Source organism: Crocuta crocuta, unplaced genomic scaffold (genome assembly GCF_008692635.1).
Source record: "Crocuta crocuta isolate KB4526 unplaced genomic scaffold, BGI_CrCroc_1.0 scaffold345, whole genome shotgun sequence".
NCBI classification, from domain to species: Eukaryota; Metazoa; Chordata; class Mammalia; order Carnivora; family Hyaenidae; genus Crocuta; species Crocuta crocuta.
Window position 1 is genome coordinate 4,113,273 of NW_027527574.1, and position 24,966 is coordinate 4,138,238.

The 24,966-nt window shown below is 40.1% G+C and overlaps 2 protein-coding genes and 2 non-coding genes across 6 annotated transcripts in view; 3 read left to right on the forward strand and 1 right to left on the reverse strand.

The window, feature by feature from the left end:
- The first annotated feature begins 1,559 nt into the window (after positions 1–1,559).
- Positions 1,560–6,056, forward strand: LOC144237100 (small ribosomal subunit protein eS1). Its single transcript, XM_077770805.1, has 6 exons — positions 1,560–1,667; positions 2,266–2,369; positions 3,188–3,375; positions 4,838–5,046; positions 5,600–5,709; positions 5,891–6,056. The coding sequence occupies exons 1-6, from the start codon at positions 1,606–1,608 to the stop codon at positions 6,010–6,012; spliced, it is 795 nt and encodes a 264-aa protein (XP_077626931.1). The 5' UTR covers positions 1,560–1,605; the 3' UTR covers positions 6,013–6,056.
- LOC144237206 (small nucleolar RNA SNORD73) lies at positions 4,054–4,127 on the forward strand. Its single transcript, XR_013336784.1, has one exon. It is a non-coding gene; the product is annotated as a small nucleolar RNA SNORD73 (small nucleolar RNA).
- Positions 5,338–5,407, forward strand: LOC144237178 (small nucleolar RNA SNORD73). Its single transcript, XR_013336776.1, has one exon. It is a non-coding gene; the product is annotated as a small nucleolar RNA SNORD73 (small nucleolar RNA).
- Positions 6,057–20,808: 14,752 nt separating the features above from the next.
- Positions 20,809–24,966, reverse strand: part of SH3D19 (SH3 domain containing 19) — a 50,497-nt gene continuing 46,339 nt past the window's right edge. For 2 of the 3 annotated variants that reach the window (XM_077770814.1, XM_077770807.1), the window contains one exon: positions 22,269–24,184. In XM_077770814.1, coding sequence (XP_077626940.1) covers positions 24,068–24,184 — 117 coding nt within the window. In that variant the 3' untranslated portion in view covers positions 22,269–24,067. Of the gene's footprint in view, positions 21,206–22,268; positions 24,185–24,966 lie in introns of those variants that run through there. The other variant, XM_077770809.1, reaches the window with a different exon arrangement.

A 24,966-nucleotide genomic window follows, 5' to 3' on the forward strand; every position in this document is an offset into this window, starting at 1 on the left:
AAGAGTTTTGCTAAACTCTTACAATTAAAAAAAAAAAAAGTTTTTTTCACCAGTTGCAAAAATTGAAAAATTGTCAATTTCCAGCTTTTCTTGAAAACTTAAAATATCTGGGGACACTAGGAACCATAGTTCCTCAGGGGAACAATCATAGTAACTTCCTATCAATGTATAATAAACCTATAGAAAAGTACACACGTGTATAATGTTCACAAGTGAACATTCCCGACCAACCAGCAACCGTATCAACATGCGGAACATTACTAGTATCTCTGTTGCAGGATTTTTTACCTCAATACCTGGGATTCATTGTCTCACCACTTCGAAGAATGACGAGGTGGACACAAAATAAAATGAGCTGCAGGCAAAAGTTTATTAGAGTAGAAGATCAGAAAGTAGGAAGAGAGCTTTCTTTACAGAGAGGGGGCCATTCCAAAGTGAATGCCTGCGACTCTAGGCAAGTGTCTTTGCTCTATAGGGTTTTTTTTTAAATGTTTTATTTATTTCTAGGAGAGAGAGAGAGACAGCGTGAGCAGGGGAGGGTCAGAGAGAGAGGGAGTCACAGACTGAAACAGGCTCCAGGCTCTGAGCTGGCAGTCAGCACACAGCCCGACGCGGGGCCCGAACCCGAGAAACGCGAGATCATGACCTAAGCGAAAGTCGGACGCTTAACCGACTAAGCCACCCAGGCGCCCCTGCTCTATGGGGTTTTGATCGGCCCCCTTTCCTAACCCCTTGTCTCTTCTCAGATTCTCCACCTTTATTGGCCTGGTAAGTCTAAATGCCTAGTCATTGCTTTTTGATTGTTTTTTTGTTTTTTTTTTTTCCATTAAACGAGGAATGGTCTACGGCCATACCTTGGTTTTAAGGTCTAGTAATATTTTCAGTCAGGTCTTTCATCAAATTCCTGAGGGGAACCTGAGAGGGAGTAGCTGGTGTCAGCTACATTCTCAAGAGGAACTTCACCCCTGAGGGAGTTTGCTTCGGGTGGTACATTCCCAGAAGAAATGTTTTTAAAAAGTGTTTTTCCCCACTTCAAGCCTTAGTCTCCTCCCTTTCCGCTTACTGAATCCTATCTTTTACCATCACATCTCCAAAGTCATACTTATTTAATCCTACTTAACAATTTTGTGAGGCAGAGTAATTACTATGTCCTTTTAAATAAGAGGAAACTGAAGGTAGACAAGTCACCAAGCTAAATATTGAAACTAGCATTTGAAACTGGATCCGCTGTCTGATTGCAAATCCCATACTCTCCAAAGAAAACCAGGTGAACTGGTAAGTTCTCTTTTAACAATATGGAGAAACTGTCCCCTTCCACTTACTTCCGGGCGCCAGAGCCACGGAATCCACCCGCTGCCGCCAGCGCCTGCGCCTCCCCAGCGCAGAACCGGGAGAGCAGGGCTCGCCGTTGGTGCTGCGCACTCTCCCCACACTTGAGGGCGCTGTCGCAGCTACAACCCGAGAAGTTCCTCTTTCTGTTGTCGCGATACTCTTAGGGCCGGAAAAACGCAAGCTCTAAGGTCACGTAAATGGCACGCCTAGCCCCGTACGCCTAAGTTCTCGCGCGAGTTGCACTTCCGCCCTTTTGGCTTCCTGAGCAGCGCCATGGCGGTTGGCAAGAACAAGCGCCTTACGAAAGGCGGCAAAAAGGGAGCCAAGAAGAAAGTGTAAGTGGCTTCTATTCTGACCCCCAGCTTTCTGGAGTTCTTCTGGGGTCGGCGGGCGGGTTCTGGATGGCGGCGTGTGCCGGATGGCGACGATGCCAGTTGGATTGCGCGTCATGCCTGGTTGGTAATCTTCGAACGACGGCCTGGCGGTTCTGGGTTCTGTCGCCACAGCAAGTTCCTTTCCTTTGGCCTTAGTGGTCATGTGCGCGCCCCTTTTGAGCCAAATTGGGGTCGCTAACTCGGGGTTGGCGTGCTCGGTATTGCGAGGTCCCTGGCTTTGTAAGTTCTACTGGAAGCCTATGCTGCTATAAGAGTTGAGGTCATTCCTGTTGGCCCAGGACCCTATACCCCTTCCTCTCTTTGGGCCTGGTGGGAGCTTGGAGTTCCTAAGAGCTCGCGTGAGGCCCTTAAGATCTGAGTTACCAGTACGAGTTTTCATGCACCAGAAAAGTACAAGAGACCTGCATGTTATTCTCAGGCAGAGCTGTTTGTGTACTGATTGTGGGGAGTATGTACGTTTATGGCATAGTTTTTTCAAAGTGTAAGAATTAACGTGATTTGTGATAAGACTTAATAGTAAATGTTTTTCTAAACACAGGGTTGATCCATTTTCAAAGAAAGATTGGTATGATGTAAAAGCACCGGCAATGTTTAATATAAGAAATATCGGGAAAACACTAGTCACAAGAACTCAAGGAACCAGTGAGTATTTTATGCTTGTTTTGTATTTTTCTTAAAATTAAGGTCTGCTGGTGGTCCTGTGGTGGGAGAGCTTAAGGAAATGTCAGTTCTTGGTTGCAGCTTTGGCCACTGTGTTGTGTTTGGTGCGACACTTGTAGAATAAAGGTGGTGCTTTTAGAATCACTAAGAAAATGTGCCTGGGTAGTTTTGAGCTTCTTTTAAAAAAACATTTTTTTCTTTTTTTTTTTTTTAAACGTTTTTATTTATTTCTAGGAGAGAGAGAGACAGCATGAGCAGGGGAGGATCAGAGAGAGAGAGTCACAGACTGAAACAGGCTCCAGGCTCTGAGCTGGCAGTCAGCACAGAGCCCGATGCGGGGCTCGAACCCACGAACCGCGAGATCATGACCTAAGCGAAAGTCGGACGCTTAACCGACTAAGCTACCCCAGGCGCCCCAAAAAACATTTTTTTCAATTAATGATTTTTATTTATTTCTGAGAGAGAGCCAGCGTGATCGGGAGGGTCAGAGAGAGGGAGATACAGAATCTGAAGCAGGCTCCAGGCTCTGAGCTAGCTGTCAGCACAGAGCCCGATGCGGGGCTCAAACCCACAAACCGTGAGATCATGACCTGAGCCAAAGTTGGACGCTCAATTGACCGAGTCACCCAGGCACCCAGTTTTGAGCTTCTCTTGAGCATAGTCAGGTCATTGGTGTTCAGGTGATTTGGTTAACAAAAATTAGGGTCCTTTTTCCCATAAATTTCTAATTTCCCAGTTCAACTTTATGCATGAACGTTTCTTTATTGGCTTGACTTTATATGACAATTCTTGTTTTGTAGAAATCGCATCTGATGGCCTCAAGGGTCGTGTGTTTGAAGTAAGCCTTGCTGATCTGCAGAATGATGAAGTTGCATTTAGGAAATTCAAGCTGATTACTGAAGATGTTCAGGGCAAAAACTGCCTGACTAATTTCCATGGCATGGATCTTACCCGGGACAAAATGTGCTCCATGGTCAAAAAGTGGCAGGTGAGAACAAATTCCTTAGAATGCTTGGTGCTGTGGCGTGCATGGCCAAGTATCTTATAATGACAAGGAGCATATGCAGTTGAAGTGAATTTCATTTTAAATTCTTGATATTTTCTTGCTAAATTTTACTGAGTGGTGACTCGGAAGTGGCGCTCCTGAATTTGAGCAAGCTGTGATCTTCCTATTTAAGTGGGGTTCAGGATTTATTTTTAAGGTTTAATGCTGGGTTATCAGAGTTAGTTTTTCTGCTATGTGGATTGCTGGTTGGGAAATGTCTAGGTGCAGGTTTTCAGTTTTCTCTGTTTTTGGAATATCTTTGAAACTCAAAATCTAGTGAATTTTATGGTAAAAGGGTGCATTAGGCTAGTGGTCTTTGTTTCTCTTGGAATGTAGCATAATGAGTGGCAGAGCCTCTGGTGTGGGAATCTGGGAATCTGCTCCATTTCCCAGTTGTGTTCTCTTTGGCAAGCAACTTAAAGCTAGCCAAGCCTTGATTCTTTTATCTAAAATGGAGGTAAGACTATCACTTCTTGGAGTTAAGAAAGAAAAGCCATGTAAACATGCTTCAGCAAAGAGCTTGACACAAAGCTTGTGTCAGCATTGTTATTATAAGAAATAACTACATTGATTTAGGTATATCTGGTTAACCATTCAGTTTTGGGATATTTTGTATATGGGAATGAATGATGACAAAATGTTTCGGTCCCAAATGATACATACTGATTATACCGTTAACATTTATTTCTGACATTCCCCAAAGATTTTATGGTTGAATTTCTGGAAATACTTTAAGATTATTTTGCTAGAAGTGTATTATTCAACTAAGGTAGAAAATTTACAAATTGCAAAGGAGGTGTAATTCAGGTCTTGTTGCTACTTAAGGTAGTTTTTGTTTTAACTTTATGGAGTAATAGGAGTAGTTAACATTTTTAATTACATTTTAGTTGTGAAATTGAATATTTAATCCTCAGTATGGCTCTAGTTTGGGACATGAAGGACATTTAAAAATACAGGCATTTAGTGTTATAGCAATATTTCACCTACTTAGACACATTTTCTTAAAAAGGAGTAAGTGTTGATGACCATATTGTGTGTCTTTGAACCTATTTTCTCATCTTGCAGAATTGTATAACTGGTTGGAAAGGGTAGGTCATTAAAGGCTGGCATGTATACATGAAAGGGATGACGGTGCTGGGTGCTGTTGAGATGGGGATAGAAGTGTTAACCTAGGGAAGAGAAGGGGAGAGAGTTGAAAGGACTTGGTATTTAATTAGGTATGAAGGGTAGTAACATTTGTAGTAACTGTTGGTAAGTTTACTTCAAGGAAGTTAATTCTGTAAGTTAGGCATGTAGTTTATGTTCTACTTCGTATTATAAAATAAGTACTTGATCTTCTAGCTTTTTTATATTAGAATTTGAAGGTTTTAAATTTAACCTGGTACGATATCTCTTTTTTCACTAGACCATGATTGAGGCTCATGTTGATGTCAAGACTACCGATGGATATTTGCTTCGCCTTTTTTGTGTCGGTTTTACTAAAAAACGCAACAATCAGATTCGAAAGACCTCTTATGCTCAGCACCAGCAGGTCCGCCAAATTCGGAAAAAGATGATGGAAATCATGACCCGAGAGGTGCAGACAAATGACTTGAAAGAAGTGGTCAATAAATTGTAAGTGTTTCTTTTCATTATACAACGTAACCCTGAATCTCTGGTTATCCCTCAGATAAAGGAAGGCATATGAGACAAGGTGGAGACAAGGTGTGTTTAAATCCTATCCGTGAAACTGTAGCTGAATCTCTTGAAGTGTAAGTGCTAAGTAAATGTGATTTCGTTTCTGCATCCTTATGAATCAAGCAGTCTTATGGCAGATGGTGAAACTTGAAGCAAAAGAAATGCTGTTGCCTTAATTAGAAAATACACTGAATAGATAAAACTTTCCCCCAGTCAATAACGTATGGGAATAGGTGATGACAAAATGTTTCGGTCCCAGATGACGTTCACTGATAAAACTTAACATTTTTCTGATGTTCCCATGCAGTTGGCTAAGGGTGAAACCGAAAAAGCAGAAGGCTCAAATTCTAATTTTGCTATTAAATAGCTGTATAATTGGGATCATTTAACTGTAAAGGGGTAGTAATATACTGTCTTACAAGAGGATTTAAGTGGATTAAATGAAGTGGGTATAATATGTACACGTTTCTTTTCTGTCATTGTTTTGCAGGATTCCAGACAGCATTGGCAAAGACATAGAAAAAGCTTGCCAGTCTATTTATCCACTCCATGATGTCTTTGTTAGAAAAGTGAAAATGCTCAAGAAGCCCAAGTTTGAATGTAAGTGAAAATTCATAGGATTCCAGAAAGAAATTGTGTGGCCAAATAAATACATTGGTGTCTTGTTATTTGAGGCCCAGTGATGGCTTTTTTTTTTTTTAAATCATGCTGCCCTACATAGTACTGAAGACCGTTGTTTTAAGAAAATGGTATGCTATAACCTTTTCTTTCTTTCTTCTAGTGGGAAAGCTCATGGAGCTTCATGGTGAAGGTAGTAGTTCTGGAAAAGCTACTGGGGATGAGACCGGTGCTAAAGTTGAACGAGCTGATGGATATGAGCCACCAGTCCAAGAATCTGTTTGAAATTCAGACATTTAATGGCAACAAATAAAAAATGTTATTTGTGATGTTTAATTTCTGATTATTTTTAAATAGTACACACTTGGCGAGTCAGATGTTTTGAACTGATGATGGAAACTTTTCTGAACTGCTTTTGGGTTTTATCCATTGATTTTAGTTCCTAAATAGCTATGAAAGGGTAGTGTTCAATTTTAAGCTGTAGTGATCTGGATGGTAGTTCTATGGACAGTTAATGAAATCTTTTCTCTATGTGGTGTATGTTTTCAGATGGTTTTTGAACCTTCTGAAAAGCTTGTTAAAATATGGCAGGCCTTGCCCCCATAACTTCTGATTCAGTAGTTGTAGGGGTGAGACCTGAAAGCTTGCCTTTTAAATTTTAAGTTTTTGTTTTGTTCTGTTTTTGTTTTTTTTTTTTTAATTTTTTTTTAATGTTTTATTTATTTGTAGGAGAGAGAGAGACAGCGTGAGCAGGGGAGGGTCAGAGAGAGAGGGAGGCACAGACTGTGAAACAGGCTCCAGGCTTCGAGCTGGCAGTGAGCACAGAGCCCAATGCGGGGCTCGAACCCACAAACCGCGAGATCATGACCTAAGCGAAAGTTGGACGCTCAACCGACTAAGCCACTCAGGCGCCCCTGTTTTGTTTTTAATTTTGGTGCATACATGCAAACTTGGGAGAAGGGACAGTGGGAGAGAATCCCAAGCAGATTCCATGCTCAGCTCAAAGCCTGACATGGGCTTGACCCCAGGATTCTGGGATCATGACCTGAGGGGAAGTCAAGGTCATTTGGGCACTCTACCAGCAGAACCACCCAGGTGCCCATGAAAACTTGGCATTTTAAATAAATTTTCAGGTAGTGGCCAGGAACCACACTTGGAGAACCACTCTGCTAGACTAGACTGAGCAATGAAGAGAGCCCATTAACTTCATTTAGGGTTTTTTTTTTTATTCCAAGTGCTGTCATTTCCCAATAGTAAAATGCTACATTGTTCACCTGTACTGTAAAGTTGAACTTGGCTAGAGAAATTGGTTATTCATCACTTGTGAATAAGTGGGCATTTGGATGCTGTCCATTATCCAGTATTTCCTCTAGTTATTTACCCATTTTGTTCTAGTCCTTTTCACCTCCCCACTTTTTCATTCTTGATGAGCTCAAGACCTTAAAATCCTGAGAAAAGAATCTTGTAAATTTCCCATTACTTCCACCCTATCATCTATGTATACATGAACATTTTTTTGCTGTCTTGCCTAATCAAGCTCATAGCTGTAGCAGTTTTTACATTTATCAATGTTTGTTTAACCAGTCCTTTTTTATTTAAAAAGTGTGTGAGTTGGGGAGAGGGAGAGAATCCCAAGGCTTTCAAGCACAGCCAGACACGGCTCAATCCTGTGAACTAAGAGATCCTGACCTGTGCTGGAATCCAGAGTCTGGGTGCTTAACCAACTGAGTCAGCCAGGTGTCCCCACCCCTAATTTTGCTTGTGAAAGATGCAACTGGATACTCCCAACAAGTCACTCAAGATCACCAATGACTCTGTTAAGTCCAAATGGTCCATTCATGACCCACATTTTATTTTAGTGACAGTTAATTTTCTTCCAGAGTCTTACCTCCAAGATTTCCCATGTCAGTGGCTACTCTACTAGTTCATCTCAGACTTGGCTTGGTACTCCCGACAGTTAACAATACTCTCCCTAGTAATTATGTCAAACTGACTTGCAGATTTTTTATTTCCAGCCTACACCTTTCTTTGAGTTACAGGTTTTGTCTATCAACTGCTTACTTGATATCTTTGGATGTAAAATAGCTATTTCACATTTGACCTGTCTAAAATGGTATTCCAGGGGCACCTGGGTAGCTCAGCAGTTAGGTGCCCAACTTTAACTCAGGTCATGATCTTGAGGTTTGTGAATTCAAGCCCAGCATCAGGCTCTGTGCTGACAGATGAGAGCTTGGAGCATGCTTCAGATTCTGTGTGTCTCTCACTTTGCCTCCCCACTCTCTCTCAAAAATAAACATTAAAAATAAACAAAAGGCAGTATTCCAGATCACAGTAGTTCAACCAAAACATCATTCAAGGCCAAAGTCCTCTGGTCATCCTTGACCATTCAGTTTATTCAAAATACAGAATCACTATTTCTTTAAAATTTTTTTTTTAAATGTTTTATTTCTAGGAGAGAGAGAGACAGCGTGAGCAGGGGAGGGTCGGAGAGAGAGGGAGTCACAGACTGAAACAGGCTCCAGGCTCTGAGCTGGCAGTCAGCACAGCCCGACGCAGGGCTCGAACCCATGAACCGCGAGATCACGACCTAAGCGAAAGTCGGACGCTTAACCGACTAAGCCACCCAGGCGCCCCCAGAATCACTATTTCTAATCACCTCCGTTACTAACACTTGAAAGCAAGCCACTGTTACTACCTGGACTGTTACTGCCTGCCTGGTCTCCCTAGGTCCCCTGTGGAATTTTAGATGATTAATTCACTCAAAAAGCCCCATGTGATCTTGCCTGTGACCTCTTAACTACAATTTGTTTTAACTCTTCTAGCCAGACTGTCCTCCCTATTCCTGGATGGATTAGGTATATTGTTACCTTAGGGCTTTTGCACTTGGTTTCCCTGTGCTTGGAATACTCTTCCCTTAAATGGCCACAGAGCTTGTTCCTTTGTCAGTAGACATTGATGATGGGTTTGCACTGTTAAAAATTGTACCCTATCCGTCAGCATTCCCGATTTCCCGTTTTTTTTTTCCCCTGTGGTTTTTACTTGGTTCTACTAGAATATTCCAGGAAGACTGCTTTTTTGGGGGGTGTGGGGAGAGGTCTGGTTCACTGCTAAACCTCAAGTGCCTCCAGTGCCAAATATTCAATATTTGTTGAATAAAAGCATGAATGACATTCACTATTAATATCCCACAGCAAAGAAGCAAATGTTTTCAGTAAAAAACATTACATTAGATATACATTTGGATCTCAAATGACAGGGGCTTCCTTTCCAAGGTGGACAGAGTTAGGTCAAAAGAGTGGTTATTGAGGGTAGGGTCCAGAAATTGAGTTAAATGGTAGTTTTTGTCTTGGTATTGGACATCACTTAGCGATACAATCAGTATAGTCAAACTCCACAATCTGCTACATCTCTAAATAGGGCTTGGCATAGTTCTGTTTAGAAGGGTTCATTTGAAAGTGGTTCCAAAAAGAATGTATGGTTGAATTTTTAAAAAATGTTTATTTTTGAGTGAGCTGGGGACAGAGGATCCAAAGCAGGATCTGTGACAGACAGCAGAGAGCCCGATGCAGGGCTTGAACTCATGTACTGTGAGAGCATGACTTGAGCTGAAGTTGAACACTTAACTGACTGAGCCACCCAGGCACCCTTGTGACTGAATTTTAAATGGTTTGGACTGTTTGATGGTGAGTTTAACCAAGTTATCTTCTAGGCCAACTTGAAGGTGGGTAACATCCATTCAGTGAAAAACTAAAAGATAATTCTGTCCCATTTAAGTATATTTTCTACTATTATTTTAGAGCATGGGGGAGAAGGGCAGAGAGAGAGACAGAGAGAGAGAGAGAATCCTAAGCAGGCTCCATGCTCAGTGTGGAGACTCGGGGGTTGATCCCACTATCCTGGGATCATGATCGGAGCGGAAATCAAGTCAGATGCTCAACTAACTGAGCCACCAAGGTGCTCCATAAGTATCTTATAAATTTAATACATAGATTTTAAGTATTTATACTTTGCTTTTCTCTATTTTATTCTAGTTGGAACAATTTTACTTTGGTCTTTCACGGGAAAGCAAAAACTGTTATAACCAGGGATACAGCAGTTTTCAAAAACAGTTTACTGAAGGGGCACTGGGGTGGCTCAGTTGTTTGACTCACAGCCATAAGATCATGACCTGAGCTGAAGTTGGACGCTTAACCAAGTGAGCCATCCAGTTGCCCCACATAGGTTCTTAAAAGTGGAAAAATGAGGCAGAGGAGACTGGGATAATGCCGTGTAAAGATTCTGCCTGATGTTACTAGGTTTGATGAAGAAAGGGGACCATGGGCCAAGGGAAGTGAGTGGCCTCTAAGAGCTAGAAAAGACATGGAAATTCTCAGTGTCACAATGGTACAATAGAATACGCCATCATTATTCAACCCACATTGCATGCCCAGTAGTCTCACCACCAGCAATATAATCAGAGAAGGTTTTTAAAAATGTGACATATGGCCCACTAAATGTTTATGGTTGTGCTGTTAGCTTGCTTGAGCACACGGCCATTACTTCTGTTCTCCCTCTTAGGCCTTATGTAGTCTCATTGCTACAACTATGTCATTAATGCCCACATCCAGTCCTTAGGTTGATAACTTTGTAGTTCCTTTGTTTGAAGCTTGTTCTCTGGTCAGTTCCTAAGTTCTCATGGCAGTACTTTCTGAGTTCTTGCATGTTTAGTACAGTTTGTCAGTGTGCTTTATACCTGAAAGTCACTTTTATTGGATATAACATTCTTGAGTCTTTGAGTATCTTAAATATATTACTCCATTTTCCTCTGGAATAAAGATTGCTAAGGAAAGTCTGATGATAATCTAGTTTTCTTTCCCTTGTAAGTCATTTTCTGGTTTTGGCTAGAAGCCCAAAGAATTTTTTAGTTTTTTAAATTCATTAAGTTTATAAAATGTGTTTTGGTGGTAGTTGTTCTGATTGAATAGTCTCAGGTATGCAGTATACTCTGTGAATATATAACTTCTTTTTTGGGGTAAAGTTTTCATAAATTAAAGTTTTTAGCATTTGTTCTATTCCCTTGATTTGGTGTCCTTTACTGGGGACTTCCTTGCCTGTGACTTCCTGGCAGCTGTAATGGTCCCTAACTATTCATGTGATAAACTTCTTGGGCTGTATTTCTGGATCATTTTGTCAGCTAATTACTGCCCATGGGCTAAATCTGGCCAGTGTCTGTTTTTTGATGCTACAAGCTGAGAATGGTTTCTCCATTTTCATATGGATGAAAAAATACTTCATCACATGGAAAATTATATGAAATTCGAATTTCAGTATACATATAAAGTTTTGCTGGAACACAGTACACTCATTCAGCTTTATGTATTGTCAGTCGCTGCCTTTTGCACTACAGGGGCAGAGTAGTTGTGACAGACCACATGAGGCACACTCATCACTTCACACTAAGGTGCAGCACAATGCAGACTGCCACGTTTATAGCTCGGTGTTTCGTATCACCTATCTGAAAAGACACCTTCAAAGATGCATTACATAAAATCTCATTACAAGTCAGCCATGAGCTATGAGACCATGACCTGGGCTGAAATCAAGAGTGGGATGCTTAACTGACTGAGCCCTCCAGGCGCCCTTGTTTTCTTTTTAAATAATAACTTTAGAGATACATGCTGAAATATTTGATATTTGAGATTTCCTTCAATATAATTTGGGAGGAGAAAGTGTCAGGAATTGTGCAGTGTTTGACATTTTACCCAAGTTATAAGCTAAAAAGTTAGTCTGCCACAGTTTCGTGGATGCCAGCAAAAGATATGAGACTCCTGAGTCAGAAATAAAAGGACTTTATTACTCATAGCCTATCAACAGCCAAAGCTTCATGTTCATTTGTGAGCTTCCCATGCCCCTCCAATCCCCAGAGGTAATGCAAAGGATCCATTATACAGTGGTTGCATTACAGAAGAGGAACACTAAAATTCAGCACTTGGATAACTAAGTGGAAGCAAGTCTGCTCTTTTTCCAGGGGGAAACATTACACCATCCCTCAAGGTTGCAAGGTACAAACACAAATCTGAGAAATGGCCCAGGTAAGGAGCAGGCAGAGAACTGCCTGTATACTTGGCATACCCAACAACATGCAGGGACACTTGGGCAGACTGCATCTCACAAGTCACTCCTCAGTATGACATGTTCTTAGCCAAACGAAATTTTACATGAATATGCTCCTCCATCAACCACTCTGATTAGTCACCAGGTTGAATCTCACACCACATTTAACTCAGGGATATTATCAACAAAACTCAAAGCAACAGATGAGGCCAACCTGTGGTAGTTACCTCAGTCATTCTCTCCATGGTTCCACACTCAGCCAATAGTTAAGTCCAAGGGGGTAGCAGTCACTTTTATTGGAGGCAGCCATGATGTATTCTAAGGCCAGGCCATTATTCATTATGAACCACACAAGAGAATTTAAACTTGGGTGTTATTGTCAATAATTAGATGGACAGTACATGAGCAAAAAAGTAACACCTGTCTCCAGGGGAAGCCATCTCATGACGTATTTTTCTCCCCCATCCGGAAATACAATCAAAAGGGCACAGGTCACTTGACTTCAGAATTTGTTGTTAAACCTGACTTGGTTTATCATACATTGGTTTGATCAAGTCACATGAACTGTGTCACTGAACAACTGTAGCTCCGGTTGCCATTTTTGATATTGCTCAAAGCCATTCAGACATCAAAAGCATGTGATCAGCCAGACTGAATCAAGGTTGTGTTGATGGGTGAGTTTGTACACATTTGCATGTGGGAGCGGCTGTTGATGTCATCAGGCAAAGCAGAATAGTTCAAAACCAATCATATCTCACTACATGAGTTTTCTTCTTTTCATAGCACACGGACACAGATGACAAACCCAGCACCAGATCAGACTGTTGGCTGCAACTGCCACATACTTTAAGTAGCAGTTTTGGATCAGGGTTAGTAGTTCTCAACTGGGGTCAATTTCATCTCCCAGGGGACATTTCGCAATGTCCAAAGACACTTTTGTCACAACTGGGGTAAAAGTGTTAATGGCATGTAGTGGGTAGACGCAAGTGATACCGCAAACATTCCACAGTGCACAAAGCAGCTCCTCACAACATAGATTATCCGGCCGGAATATCAATAGCGCCAAGACTGAGAATGATCTAGGTAACCAAGAGTATGGAGAGAAGGCTGTCCTTCCCTCCCTTCTAGGATCTAAAATGTTTTCAGGTGCCAGCAGAGATATGTGTAATTTCATCCATTCTCTAATCATCCCCACTTTCATCCAGACCTTTTTTTTTTAAATTTTTAATGTTTTATTTATTTCTGAGAGAGAGAGAGAGAGAGAGAGAGAGAGAGAGAGAGAGAGAACAGGAGAGGGTCAGAGAGAAAGGGAGATACAGAATCCAAAGCAGTCTCCAGGCTCTGAGCTAGCTGTCAGCACAAAGCCCAACGTAGGGCTTGAACACAGGAACCGTGAGATCATGGCCTGAGCCACAGACGGATACCTAACTGACTGAGCCACCCAGGTGCCCCTCACCCAGACCTTTTGTCCTGATTATCATCCAGGAGGCAGCCCAGCAGAGATGACCCTTTTCTGGGGACTGCCATATTGTGACCCCAACTACCTTACTCAGGTACGTACAACAGGAGGAAGTGAGGGAAGTAGAATTAGAAACTTGTTCTCAATGCTCAATAATGCTAGACATCTGTGGATGGTATAGTCATGAAATAATCCAGCAGATACTCTTATTTGCCAGGTGGCTTTTGTGACAAAGAGTGTCCTACTGTCAGATTGCAAGTGGTCTGGAAGACTAAGAGCATGGCACACGTGACATTAATCTCAAGGGCTACAACTGTGCAGTCAGCTGATCAGACCGAACAGCAACATCATAACCTAAAAACATATCAACAGTGCGGAGGCACCACCGGTTGGTTACCCAGAAGAGATGGCGGTGTAGTCCAGTGTAGTCAGTCTGTAAGTAGTCAAGCTCTGCCTTCATTTACCTCAAAATAAATGGACCAACTTTTGGCAGGAATCACAAGGCTGGCATGCATAACAAGAGTTCTTTGCTGTGAACATAGCCTAGAATGGTGAGCGTGCTGCCATGTGTGGGGGCAATCTGGGTGGTGCAGGCTTGATCAGTAGTTTGATTGCACTAGGTCATATCAGAACTGGCCTTTACCAGAGGCATTTACAGGAATGACCCAGATGGGCCAATCAAAAGCCACAATTTGTCCCCACCATTTATAGCCCTAAAACAGGGATGTTTTTAATTTGCCTGAATATAGTCTTTTAGGTGGCAGACCAGATGGCTAGGATGTTCATCAAGGGAAGCATTGGACGATCTGTGAGAACAGCCCTGAGTTCAGTCCACTGAGCAGTGGCCACATTCACTTTAGTTCTGCATAACACACTGAATACCATCAGCTTTTAACTTAGCTGAGCCACTGGTGATTCAGATCTGGGTATTTAGGGGATCTCTATGAAGTGAGGGCCCCCTTGAGACAGAAGCTATGCTTCAGGTGATGGGGCGAGAGATCCGATTTTCCAAGAGTAACTCGCTTCATGCAAAATGAAAATGCTTAAAGCTGCTGCAATTTTTACTTAACCAGGAAGGCCCATATACTGAAGCACATACTGTCTCCAATACCCAAAGCATCCAACAAGAAGTCGGGCCACCATTTGCGGCAGGTCAAAGAGACTTGCCTTGATTACTACAGGGATTAAACATTCTAGATCCACCCCCCCAGTCTCCAAGAAACTACTTGGTGAGCAGGGTCCTCAATTTTATTGAAGTTTATCAAACACCCCTGTTCGGAGTGTGATAAAAACCAGTCAAGACCTATAGATACTAAGGGTTCTGATCTACCAACGGGATATCTATTGTAGTGAAAATATTGGACATCAAAGGGTAAAGATTAAATCCTTGTGTTAAATCCTGGCCTACCCACCGGGATAAATGGCAGGGGAGTCTGTCCCATTAACACTTCTCTGTAAGTAGCAGTGACCTCAATAATCTTTGAAATTTTGCAAGCATTTATTACAGCATAAGTATGTACACATCAACCTCAGGTTTACCAGCGGAATATGCACTAGTACAGCTGGACCGAGCCAGAGAGGCACATAGGTGCACACACACAAATTCAGAAAATATTTTATAAATTAATTTTTTTCCTTGTTGCAAGTTTTTGCCCAAACACTATCAGTTAATTTGAATGCTTTATTTCCTGGGGCACCTGGGTGACTCAGTCATTTAAGTGTTTGACTCTTGACTTCAGCTCAGGTCATGATCTCATGGTTTATGGGCCTGAGCCCAGTGTCAGGCTCTGCATTGACAGTGTGGCACCTGCTTGGAATTCTCTCTCTTCCTCTCTCTCTTTGCCCCTTCCCAACTCAGGCTCTCTCTTACAGGCTCATGTGCTTTCTCTTTCTCTCAAAATAAATAAACTTAAAAAAAGACATAATCACTGTCCTATTAACATACTTTAATTTCAAATTCCTTAATAGCATTAAATATCCAATCACACCAATTTAATCGATGATAATCCTCTGTTGGATATAATGCTGTGATAGGCAATGCAAGTGTGAAAGCAAGGGGCAGTGAACTTCCATTTGCTAAGACCATTCATGAAGTCAAAGTTGAGAAATTACTGCAGATGTCATTAGCTCTTAGTCTGTTTGCAGAACTGTAACTGTTTTGTGTCAAAAGAAGATAAAACTCACTATAGTGGTGGAAAATGACAATACCAATAGACTGTTAAAACCAGATGCTGGTAAGGAGTGAAGTAACTGGAATTCTCAAGCATTGCTAATAGAGTGTAAAATGGTACAACGCTTTGGAAACCATGTAGCTTTTTAATAAAATTACACATTTATCTATTTCACCCCTTAACATATTTACTCCTAGATATTTATCCAAGAGAAAGAAAATCCTAAGTGCACAAAATGACTTCTTTAGGAGTATTAATACTAGTCAATTATATCTCACTAAAGCTTGGGGGGGGGGATATACATACCAGCTTTACTCATAATAGCTAAAAGCTGGGAAAAAATCAATAGGAGGATGGATAAACAAATTATTGTGTATTCTTATGATGAGATACTACTGAGCAATAAAGGGAACAAACTACTGTTATACACAATGTGGATGAATCTCAAAAACATCATGTTGAGCAAAAGAAGCCGGAAGAGCAGGTACTCTGTTATTTCATTTTTATGACATTCTAGAACAAGCAAAACAGATATTTGGTGGTAGAAATCAGAACAGTGATGGCCTCTGCAGGGGAGGAGAGCAGGAGGTGATGACTGACTGGGAAAGGGCATGAGAAACTTTCTACAGTAATGGAAATGTTTATTGTATTTATTGATGGTTATGAGTGTACAGAATTGCCAAAACTCACAGAATTGTACACTTAATATCTACACATTTTATGTAAATTATAGTCCAATTAAAGAAAAATATGCATCTAGCCAAGTCATGGGACTTGGTGCTGTTTACTGCCTATCCCACTCTGGGATATGCTTTCCACACTATGAACTCACCCCTTCATACCTACTTAGGTCTGGAGCCAAACTTAACTACACTTCTTTTATTTTTTTTAGGGGCTTCTTGGCTGCTCTGGTATTTAGGACTTTGGCTCCAGGTACGGCCATGTGGCTAGATGTGATCATAAAACATTCCAGTGGTTATGGTTAGCATTACTGCCATCCATTGCCTGATGGCAGTGGTCATTACTGCCAAATCCTAAAGAAAATCTTACTTTCTGCAGTTGGACACCAGCTTGAGTGATTTGGCTGCTGGCTCTGTAGGGGACATCAGTACGTGGGGTCTGCTCAGCAGGCCTATTTGTGAGCGTCATTCCGATTCTCCTCTTTCCAGAGGTACTCAGCTGCTTTGGTCTCATCATTGCCCTTGTTCTCTTTACAAAGAAGCCCCTCTCTGTGTCCATCAAACAGAATATGCTGTAGCGGCCATCCAGCCTATCTAGCAGGAGCAACCAGACGCACCTGCATCGGGGCAATCTTCCCACCTGGTAGTTACTCTTCTAGATGTATGGTGCTTTAGTGCTCCATCTTCTGTTGCTCTCTGACCTTTCCCCCAAATTCTCACTGCAGTGGACAACTAGGCCTTCTCACAGCCCAACTAGCCCCTCTGACCAGCAAAGACGCAGGCCTCTGTCTGCTCACCAATATTCATCTTCCCCTAGAGGGCTCTGTATACACAAATGAATTGGGTAAACTTTTTCATCACTGTATATATATTTTTCAATAGCTCTGGCATTTCATAGGTCTAAAGACACCACTGTCTCCTTAGTACAGGCATACCTCATTTAAAACAAATATTTATTAATTTTTGCCTAACCAACTTAGCCACCCAGGCACCCCTAAAACAAATACTTATTAATTTTTGGAAGAGCGCAAGTGGGGAAGGGGGACAGAAGATCCAAAGCAGGCTCTGTGCTGACAAGCTAACAGCAGCGAGCCCAACGTGCAGCTCGAACTCAGAAACCGTGAGATCATGACCTTAGCAGAAGTTGGATGGGTACCTCATTTTATTACACTTCATTGCATTTAGCAGATACGGAGTTTTTTATGAATTGAAGGTTTGTGGTACGCCTGCATCGAGCAAGCCTTTTGGTGTCATCTTTCCAACAGCATTTGCTCAGTTTGTGTCTCTGTGCCACATTTTGGTAATTCTTGCAAGATTTCAAATTTTTTCATTATTATTATATTTATAATGTTGATCTGTGATCAGTGATCTTTGATGTTACTATTGTAATTGTTTCCCTGAGACACAATATTGAAATTAGGCCAATTAATGATGTGCAATGGCCTCTGAGTGCTCAAGTGAAAGGAAGGGTTATGTATCCCTCATTATGTCAAAAGCTAGAAATAATTAAGCTTAGTGTGGAAGGCATGTTGAAAGCTAAGATGGACCAAAAGTCAAGCCTCTTGCACAAAAGTTGGTTAAATTGTAAATTCAAAGGTAAAGTTCTTGAAGGGGATAAGAAGTGCTACTTTCATTCGTGAACACACGAATGAAAAGAAAGTGAAACAGCCTCATTGCTGATGTGGACAAAGTATGAGTGGTGTGGCTAGAAGATCAAACCAGCTACAACATTCTCTAAACCAAAGCCTAATCCAGAGCAAAGCCCCAACTCTCCTCAATTCTATGAGGGATGAGAGAGGTGAGGAAGCTGTAGAAGAAAAGTCGAGAGCTAGCAGAAGCCAGTTCATGAGGGTTAAGGAAAAGATCCATCTCCATAAAAGTTCAAGGTGAAGCAGCAAGTGCTAATGTAGAAGCCCCAACAAAAGTTATCTAGAAGATCCAGCTAAGATAATTCATGATGGTGGCTACACTAAAGAATAGATTTTCAATGTAGACAAAACAGCTTTATACTGGAAGAAGATGCCATCTAGGATTTTCACAGCTAGAAAGGAGAATTCAATGCCTGGGTTCAAAACTTCAATGGACAGGCTAACTTTCTTATTAGGGGTTTATGCAACTGGTGACTTAAAGTTGAAGCCAATGGTCACTTATCCCCCAATCATAGGGCGCTTAAGAGTTATGCTAAATCTGGGGCACCTGGGTGGCTCAGTCAGTTAAGCATCTAACTCTTGATTTGAGCTCAGGTTGATCTCACAGTTTAGGAGCTTGAGCCCTATGTTGGGGCTCTGTGCCGACAGTGCAAAGCCTGCATGGGATTCATTCTCTTTCTTTCTACCCCCCTCCCCTGCTCATGCACACTGTCTCAAAGTAAATAAATAAACTTAAAATAAAAAAAGTTATAGTAAATCTACTCTTCTTGTGCTCTATAAATGGAACAACAAAGCCTGGATGACAGCACATCTATTTACAACATGCTTTACTGAATATTTTAAACCCACTGTTGAGACCCATTACTCAGAGAAGATTCCTTTCAAAATATTACTGCTCACTGACAATGTACCTGGTCAAACTTTGATGGAGAAATACAAGATTAATGTTGTTTTCATGCCTGCTAACAACATTGAATTCTGTGGCCCATGGATCAAGGAATAATTTTGACCTTTGAGGGTTCTTATTTAAGAAATACATTTCATAAGGCTACAGCTGCCATAAATATATATTCCTCTAATGGATTTGGTCAAAGTAAATTGAAAACCTTCTGAAAGGACTCATGATGCTGGGTGCCACTAAGAACAGTTGTGATTCATCAGAAGATGGCAGATTATCAACATGAACAGGAGTTTAGAAGAAGTTGATTCCAACCCTCAAAGATGACTTTTAGGGGTTCAAGACTTCACTGGAGGAAGTACCTACAGATGTGGTGGAAACAGCAAGAGAACTAGAATTGGAAGTGGAGCCTGAAGATGTGCTTGAATTGCTGCGGTCTCACGATACAACTTGAACAGATCAGGAGTTGCTTCTTGTAGATGAATTAAGTGGGTCTTGAGATGGAAGCTACATCTGGTGAAGAGGCTATGAAAACTGCTGAAATAACAAAAACTCTAGAACATTCTGAAAACTTAGTTGATAAAGCGGTAGAAAGTTCTCCTGTGGATAAAATGCTATCACATGCTACAGAGAAATCGTTCATGAAAGGAAGAGTCAATGGATGTGGGAAAGCTCACTATGGTCTTATTTTAAGAAACTGCAACAACCACCCAGACCTTGAGCAGCCACCACCCTCAGTAGTCAGCAGCTATCAAGACTGAGGCAAAAGGATTATGACTTGCTGAAAGCTCAGATGATGGTTAACATTTTTTAGCAATAGAGCATTTTTTAAAATGTTTTATTTATTTCTGAGAGAGAGAGAGAGACACACCGTGAGCAGGAGAGGGTCAGAGAGAGGCAGATACATAATCTGAAGCAGGCTCCAGGCTCTGAGCTAGCTGTCAGCACAGAGCCCGACGTGGGGCTCGAACCCACGAACCATGAGATCATGACCTGAGCTGAAGTCGGACGCTTAACCGACTGAGCCACCCAGGCTTCCCAGGAATAAAGCATTTTTAAATTAAGGTATATACATTGTTTTTTAGACATACTGCTATTGCACACTTAATAAACTACCGTATAGTGTACACATAACTTCTATATGCACCGATAAACCAAAATATTCATTCAACTTGGTTTATCATGATATTCACTTTATTGCAGTGGTCTGGAACTGAACCTCCAGTATCACTGAGGTATGCCTGTATAGAATAGTCTTAGGTAGAGTATTGAATTGAAGGGTTAGTTAAATTCTCTGATACTCTTTGGACGTAACAACTCTGCTCCTCACAGCTGGCTACTTGAGACCAAAGGGAACAATGTGGTGGGCTTCAGTGGTCCTCTGAGTCAGGGCTCTGTTAAATAAAAACCTTAGATATGACCAACGAAATAAATGACACTGCTCTTTTTACTCTAATTGTAAAGCAGAACTAAATATAGGTCACTATTTTGGTATGAAGACTATCAGCTGATTTCTGTTAAAAGAGGAGAGACAACCAAAGGTAATTTTCCTTTCTGAATTCTGAACTTGAATTCTTACTTTTCCTGAAAAATGTTTTCATTTTCAGGAGTTATTGCCTAATTTACAGTATTTGAGGATAAATTAACAATCTATGGCTTACATTCAATTAAGATTCCTTAAAAAAAATTCCAGAATGTATCCCAGACTCAGATACAAATTTATTACCTTACCAGTGTCCGAGTTAATCTGTTAGACTCCAGAATACAACAGTGTTTTGCACTACATGTGCATGAAAAGCTAGGTTTAGGAATTGTTGCTGTTACCAAGAGCACAGCCCTATAGTCACACATTTTCGTGATCTGATGTTTCAGGAATTCATATATTCTCTACTAAACTGAAAAGGAATCCCCATTAATGGATCAATTTCTGTTTGAGTTTCTGGGTAACATCAATATAAATTGTGTACATAAAATTGAGAAGCTAAGCAGAAATTTTTTTTTCCTTAGAGGAAATAAATATAAGGCTTTGTTCTCTGCAACTCATTCTAATCATAAGCATTATATCTGAGAAGTTATGTTTTTTTTTAAAGTTTATTTATTTATTTTGAGAGAGAGAGAATCCCAAGCAGGCTACTCACTGGCAGTGTGGAGCCCAACGTGGGGCTGGAACTCATGAACCATGAGATCATGACATGAGTCAAAACCAAGAGTTGGATGCTTAACCGAATGAGCTCCCCAGGGGCCCCATCTGAAAAGTTATGTTTGCAGAACAATAAAACAGATCAAATCTACTTGTTTAATGTATCATGTTAGCACAATAAAAGGAAAAAAGTACTCAACTGGAAGTCACTAGGTTTCACTTTAGGCTCTGCCATACCTGTATGACCTTAGGCAAATCATTTAATCTCTGTAGGTTGAGAGCTCTGGTCTGCACTCTTCAGTGGTTTAACAGGATGAGCTTGCAATTAGGAGAGAGGCCCCTAGATGGTGCTGTTGTTCTGACTTAGGCTTTGTATTTTTTTTTCCCTCTATAATTACAATGAAGTAAAAAAGGCGTAGGTTAGAAAACGATTTCCTATTAGTTTTGAAAAACATTCACTGTTAAGTATTCAAAATGGCATTGAATTATGAATCATATGGAACATGTACATTTGGCATTAATTGAAAGGAATAAACTATTAAGGATTATAACAAATATTCCCTTATAATTAGCTCAAATATCCATCACTATTTCTCTAGGTATATTTATCTAAGCTTAAGAAACTGAATAAAAACGAAATAATTATTGTTAAAAGAGTATTGATGTATAATAAATCATATAGAAAAATATTTTGTGTTTTTCAAATGCTAGTTCTAACAATAAATCTTGATAAATGCATGGATTGTTTTTCACTATAAATGTTTCAGGCTGTATTTAAAACCTGTGATTTCCATGAGTCCAATGACATATATATCATATTACCCCTCCATCTATGTAAATGAGGGCATCTTAAAAAAAAAAACTTTCTTAAAGTATTTCCAAAGGAAAAGAAAAATGTATTAAATGACTTCTCTAGTTTCAGTCCACGAAAGAAAAGGATTTGAAGATTCTAGTTTGAGTAGGCTTGGATGTTCAATATTAGGTTTCATCTAAAATTACTGAAAGGCAAAAGTATATTCCTATTTTTTCCCTATGAAACTCACTGAGTATAAAGATTATGTTCAATCAATATAGAGAACAAGGAAATACCTATGAAAACTCATACTGAGCAATATTCTGGCTTCTTGTCAGTTGACTGGGTAATAAACGGCAAGCAAAAAAGGTGTCATGAAGGAATGAAATGATAGAAAACTGTGAATTTTGTTTCAATACAGATTTTTGTCTATGAATTATGGAGGAAAAATATTGGATCTTGGTGGATCTGAGATAGTATTGCTATATGTGAAAGCTTTCCATCTAATCAACCAATGTACCAATCATTCAACCAACCAACCAACCAACCAACCTTTACTGAGCCTACATGGTGCAAAGGGCTGGAGATACAAAGGTAACATCTCCATTCTCAAAAAACTCAGTCTGGTATAAGAAAAGGACTTTTTAAAAGTTCAGCTCAGTTTATTATAGTGTCAAGTAGATTTACAACTATTGCACTTATCATTCTGCTAACACAAGGCCAAAATTTAAGAGGAATATTTTTCTCCAATAAAGCTAAGCTTTCATGATCTTTGATATATGATGTTAAAATTACACAGGCAAAATAACACACCCCTGTCCTATTCCAGACACATCCCTCACTTCCTTGTTGTTGTGCAACTTGCTACAAAAAAATTTAGTTGAGATAATGCTAAGTCATTCTTTTCTCATAAAATTACTCTTGAGTGAGATTAGACAAAAGTTTTCTTTATACTGTCCTCTTTAACCAAAATGTAAGAAAAAACAGCTCCCATATTCCCAAATCATTTGTAACCATGTAACTGGAAGACGAATTTCCATCAAAGACAAAGTAAACATCTCTTCCCTTACAGAATCCCACATGGTGTTCACATAATGGTTTGACAACTGATTGCCCAACTTTTTGGACAATGGGAAATCATAACAAACGCTAAACAGTGGCCTAGTATATGAATTCTTCTCAAAAATAGAAGAAAGTCATGAACATTGTTGGGCAAGTGTTTTATATTTCCAATGAAATTCTATTCCATTGATCTATTTGGAAGATTGTCTTCGACCTATTTGGCTTAAGCCCATAAACTGTAATTGATTCAGTCACATAAAGAACCACTTTTATCTTAAGTCTGGAATGCAGTAACAAATGGATAGCAGGAAAGTGGTTTTTTATTTACTCTAATAAGTTGTGCAGGGATGAGCTGGGGAAAAAAACTGAAATAACTATTAGCCTTTGGTCTTCTTAAATTATTTTCCATTCTGATTACAGTGGGAAGAAATGAGCTGTGGGGGGTTGGTGTTTTCTGTCTTATTAGTTGCTCTGTATTCTGAGATATAATGCAATTCATAATGTACTACTATAACAATACAGTTTTTATATATTACTGGGGTAACACAAAGAAAATGAATTTTTCTTTGGGTACCAGTAATTGTCAAAAGAATGATTGCAGATTCAGAAAATGTGCTTTATAATAACCCTGTTAACATAAAATATACATGGAAGAGAGAAGGTATGGCAGGTACGTGGAATGGTTGGTTAGTTATATCAGCAAGGCATTTCAAGACGGTTTTGGTTCTTTTGACTAAGATACATCAAATTTTAACTCCCCTTAAATCCTTGGACAAAGGGGAAATTCTTAGTAACATAAGGAGCATTTGATGAGCACAAGCTGATTCACCACATGCTTTTAAAGGCTCCAACTAGTTAATAAACTGCCTCACCTGAGGCAGAGATACGCCCTGGTAATAAGGATAATGAGCTTAAGTGGTTAGAATTAATCTGAATACCAACAATGAAATTGAGATTACCAACCATGTCCTGATAGTTACAGCATGGAGTATATCAAATGTCCTCCTTTTAAACTAAAGTAAAAAATGGAAGAAGCATAGTTAATTTCCTTGTGCTGATGAAAGGATGTCCAAGTGCAACTTCTGATGTAAGCCTCCCCATGCTGCCATGTCACCTGACACTCTCCTCAGGGGAAGTGTCTGTCTGCCTTGCTAATCCTGCTTGATGTCTTCCTTCATAGAACATCAAGGTTTGTTCCTGGGTTTCCATGTACATGTTTCTACTGTGAATGAAAGGTGACTACAAAATCATATTCTGCTTTCAGAAAATTCTAGTGTACCATGTACAGCATAGGTATTTCATTCAATTTAAAAAAATAGTGCAAAAACATATCTGATAGTCAAAGTGATAGTTCAAGTGAGTTCTTGTGCTGAAGAACACAGTCAAGCTTCACCTTTAGCTGACTTGTAAAAACTGAACATAGTTTTTGGGAAATATTCCAGATTTTCCCATTAGTTCTCCACTCATCCAGTCATCATCTACAGATTCCAGCTCTGTTATGATGTCTCCAGCCTGTAAGAAGACAAAAATTGGAAATAATGATTAGTTTCTGTTGAGAAGAAGTATGGTAGCAGCCTACCTGGACAGGCATGGTTAACCTCCTCTTTATGTAACTCACTGATCCTGATTTGCCCAGAGGATTAAATGATGCACCACAAAGATGATCTATACCTTATGACACCATTTACATGTATGCCACTTCTCCTCAGAGCCTGTTCTTTTGCCTTTATCACCCTTGCTGCATTATTATTTTCCTGCTTTCATTTTGTACCCTCACCCCAATTACTCCTAATCTAAAATTCTTCTTTAATAACAGTACTAGCTGTCATATATATTATATATATATATTTTTTCTCACATAACAATTATTTATTGAGCACCTACCATGTGTCAGACACTGTTCTGAGCATTATGGATACAACAATGAAAAAAGACCTAATTTTAAAGTAGGGGGGCAAATAAATAAGCTGGCAGAAGAGGACAGACAGTGTGGGATTGTCTTCTCATTAGGAAAGTCAGGGAATGCCCCAATGAAGGTGACATTTAAACAGAGATTTGGAGGTAAAAGAGTAAGCCCTATGCTTACAATAGGTCATATCCTACCTTAGGTGTATTTCATAGCAATTAACTCATTTAAACAACACTGCATCCTAGAGGTGCTTACTAATTAATATTGTGCCATTTTAAAGAGAGATCATTATAGACTTCTGTATTTTAAAGAGAAGGAACCTGAAGCCCAGAGAGATTATATAGTTTCTTCAGTGTTGCGTATCTAGTTAGTGGCAGAGACAGGA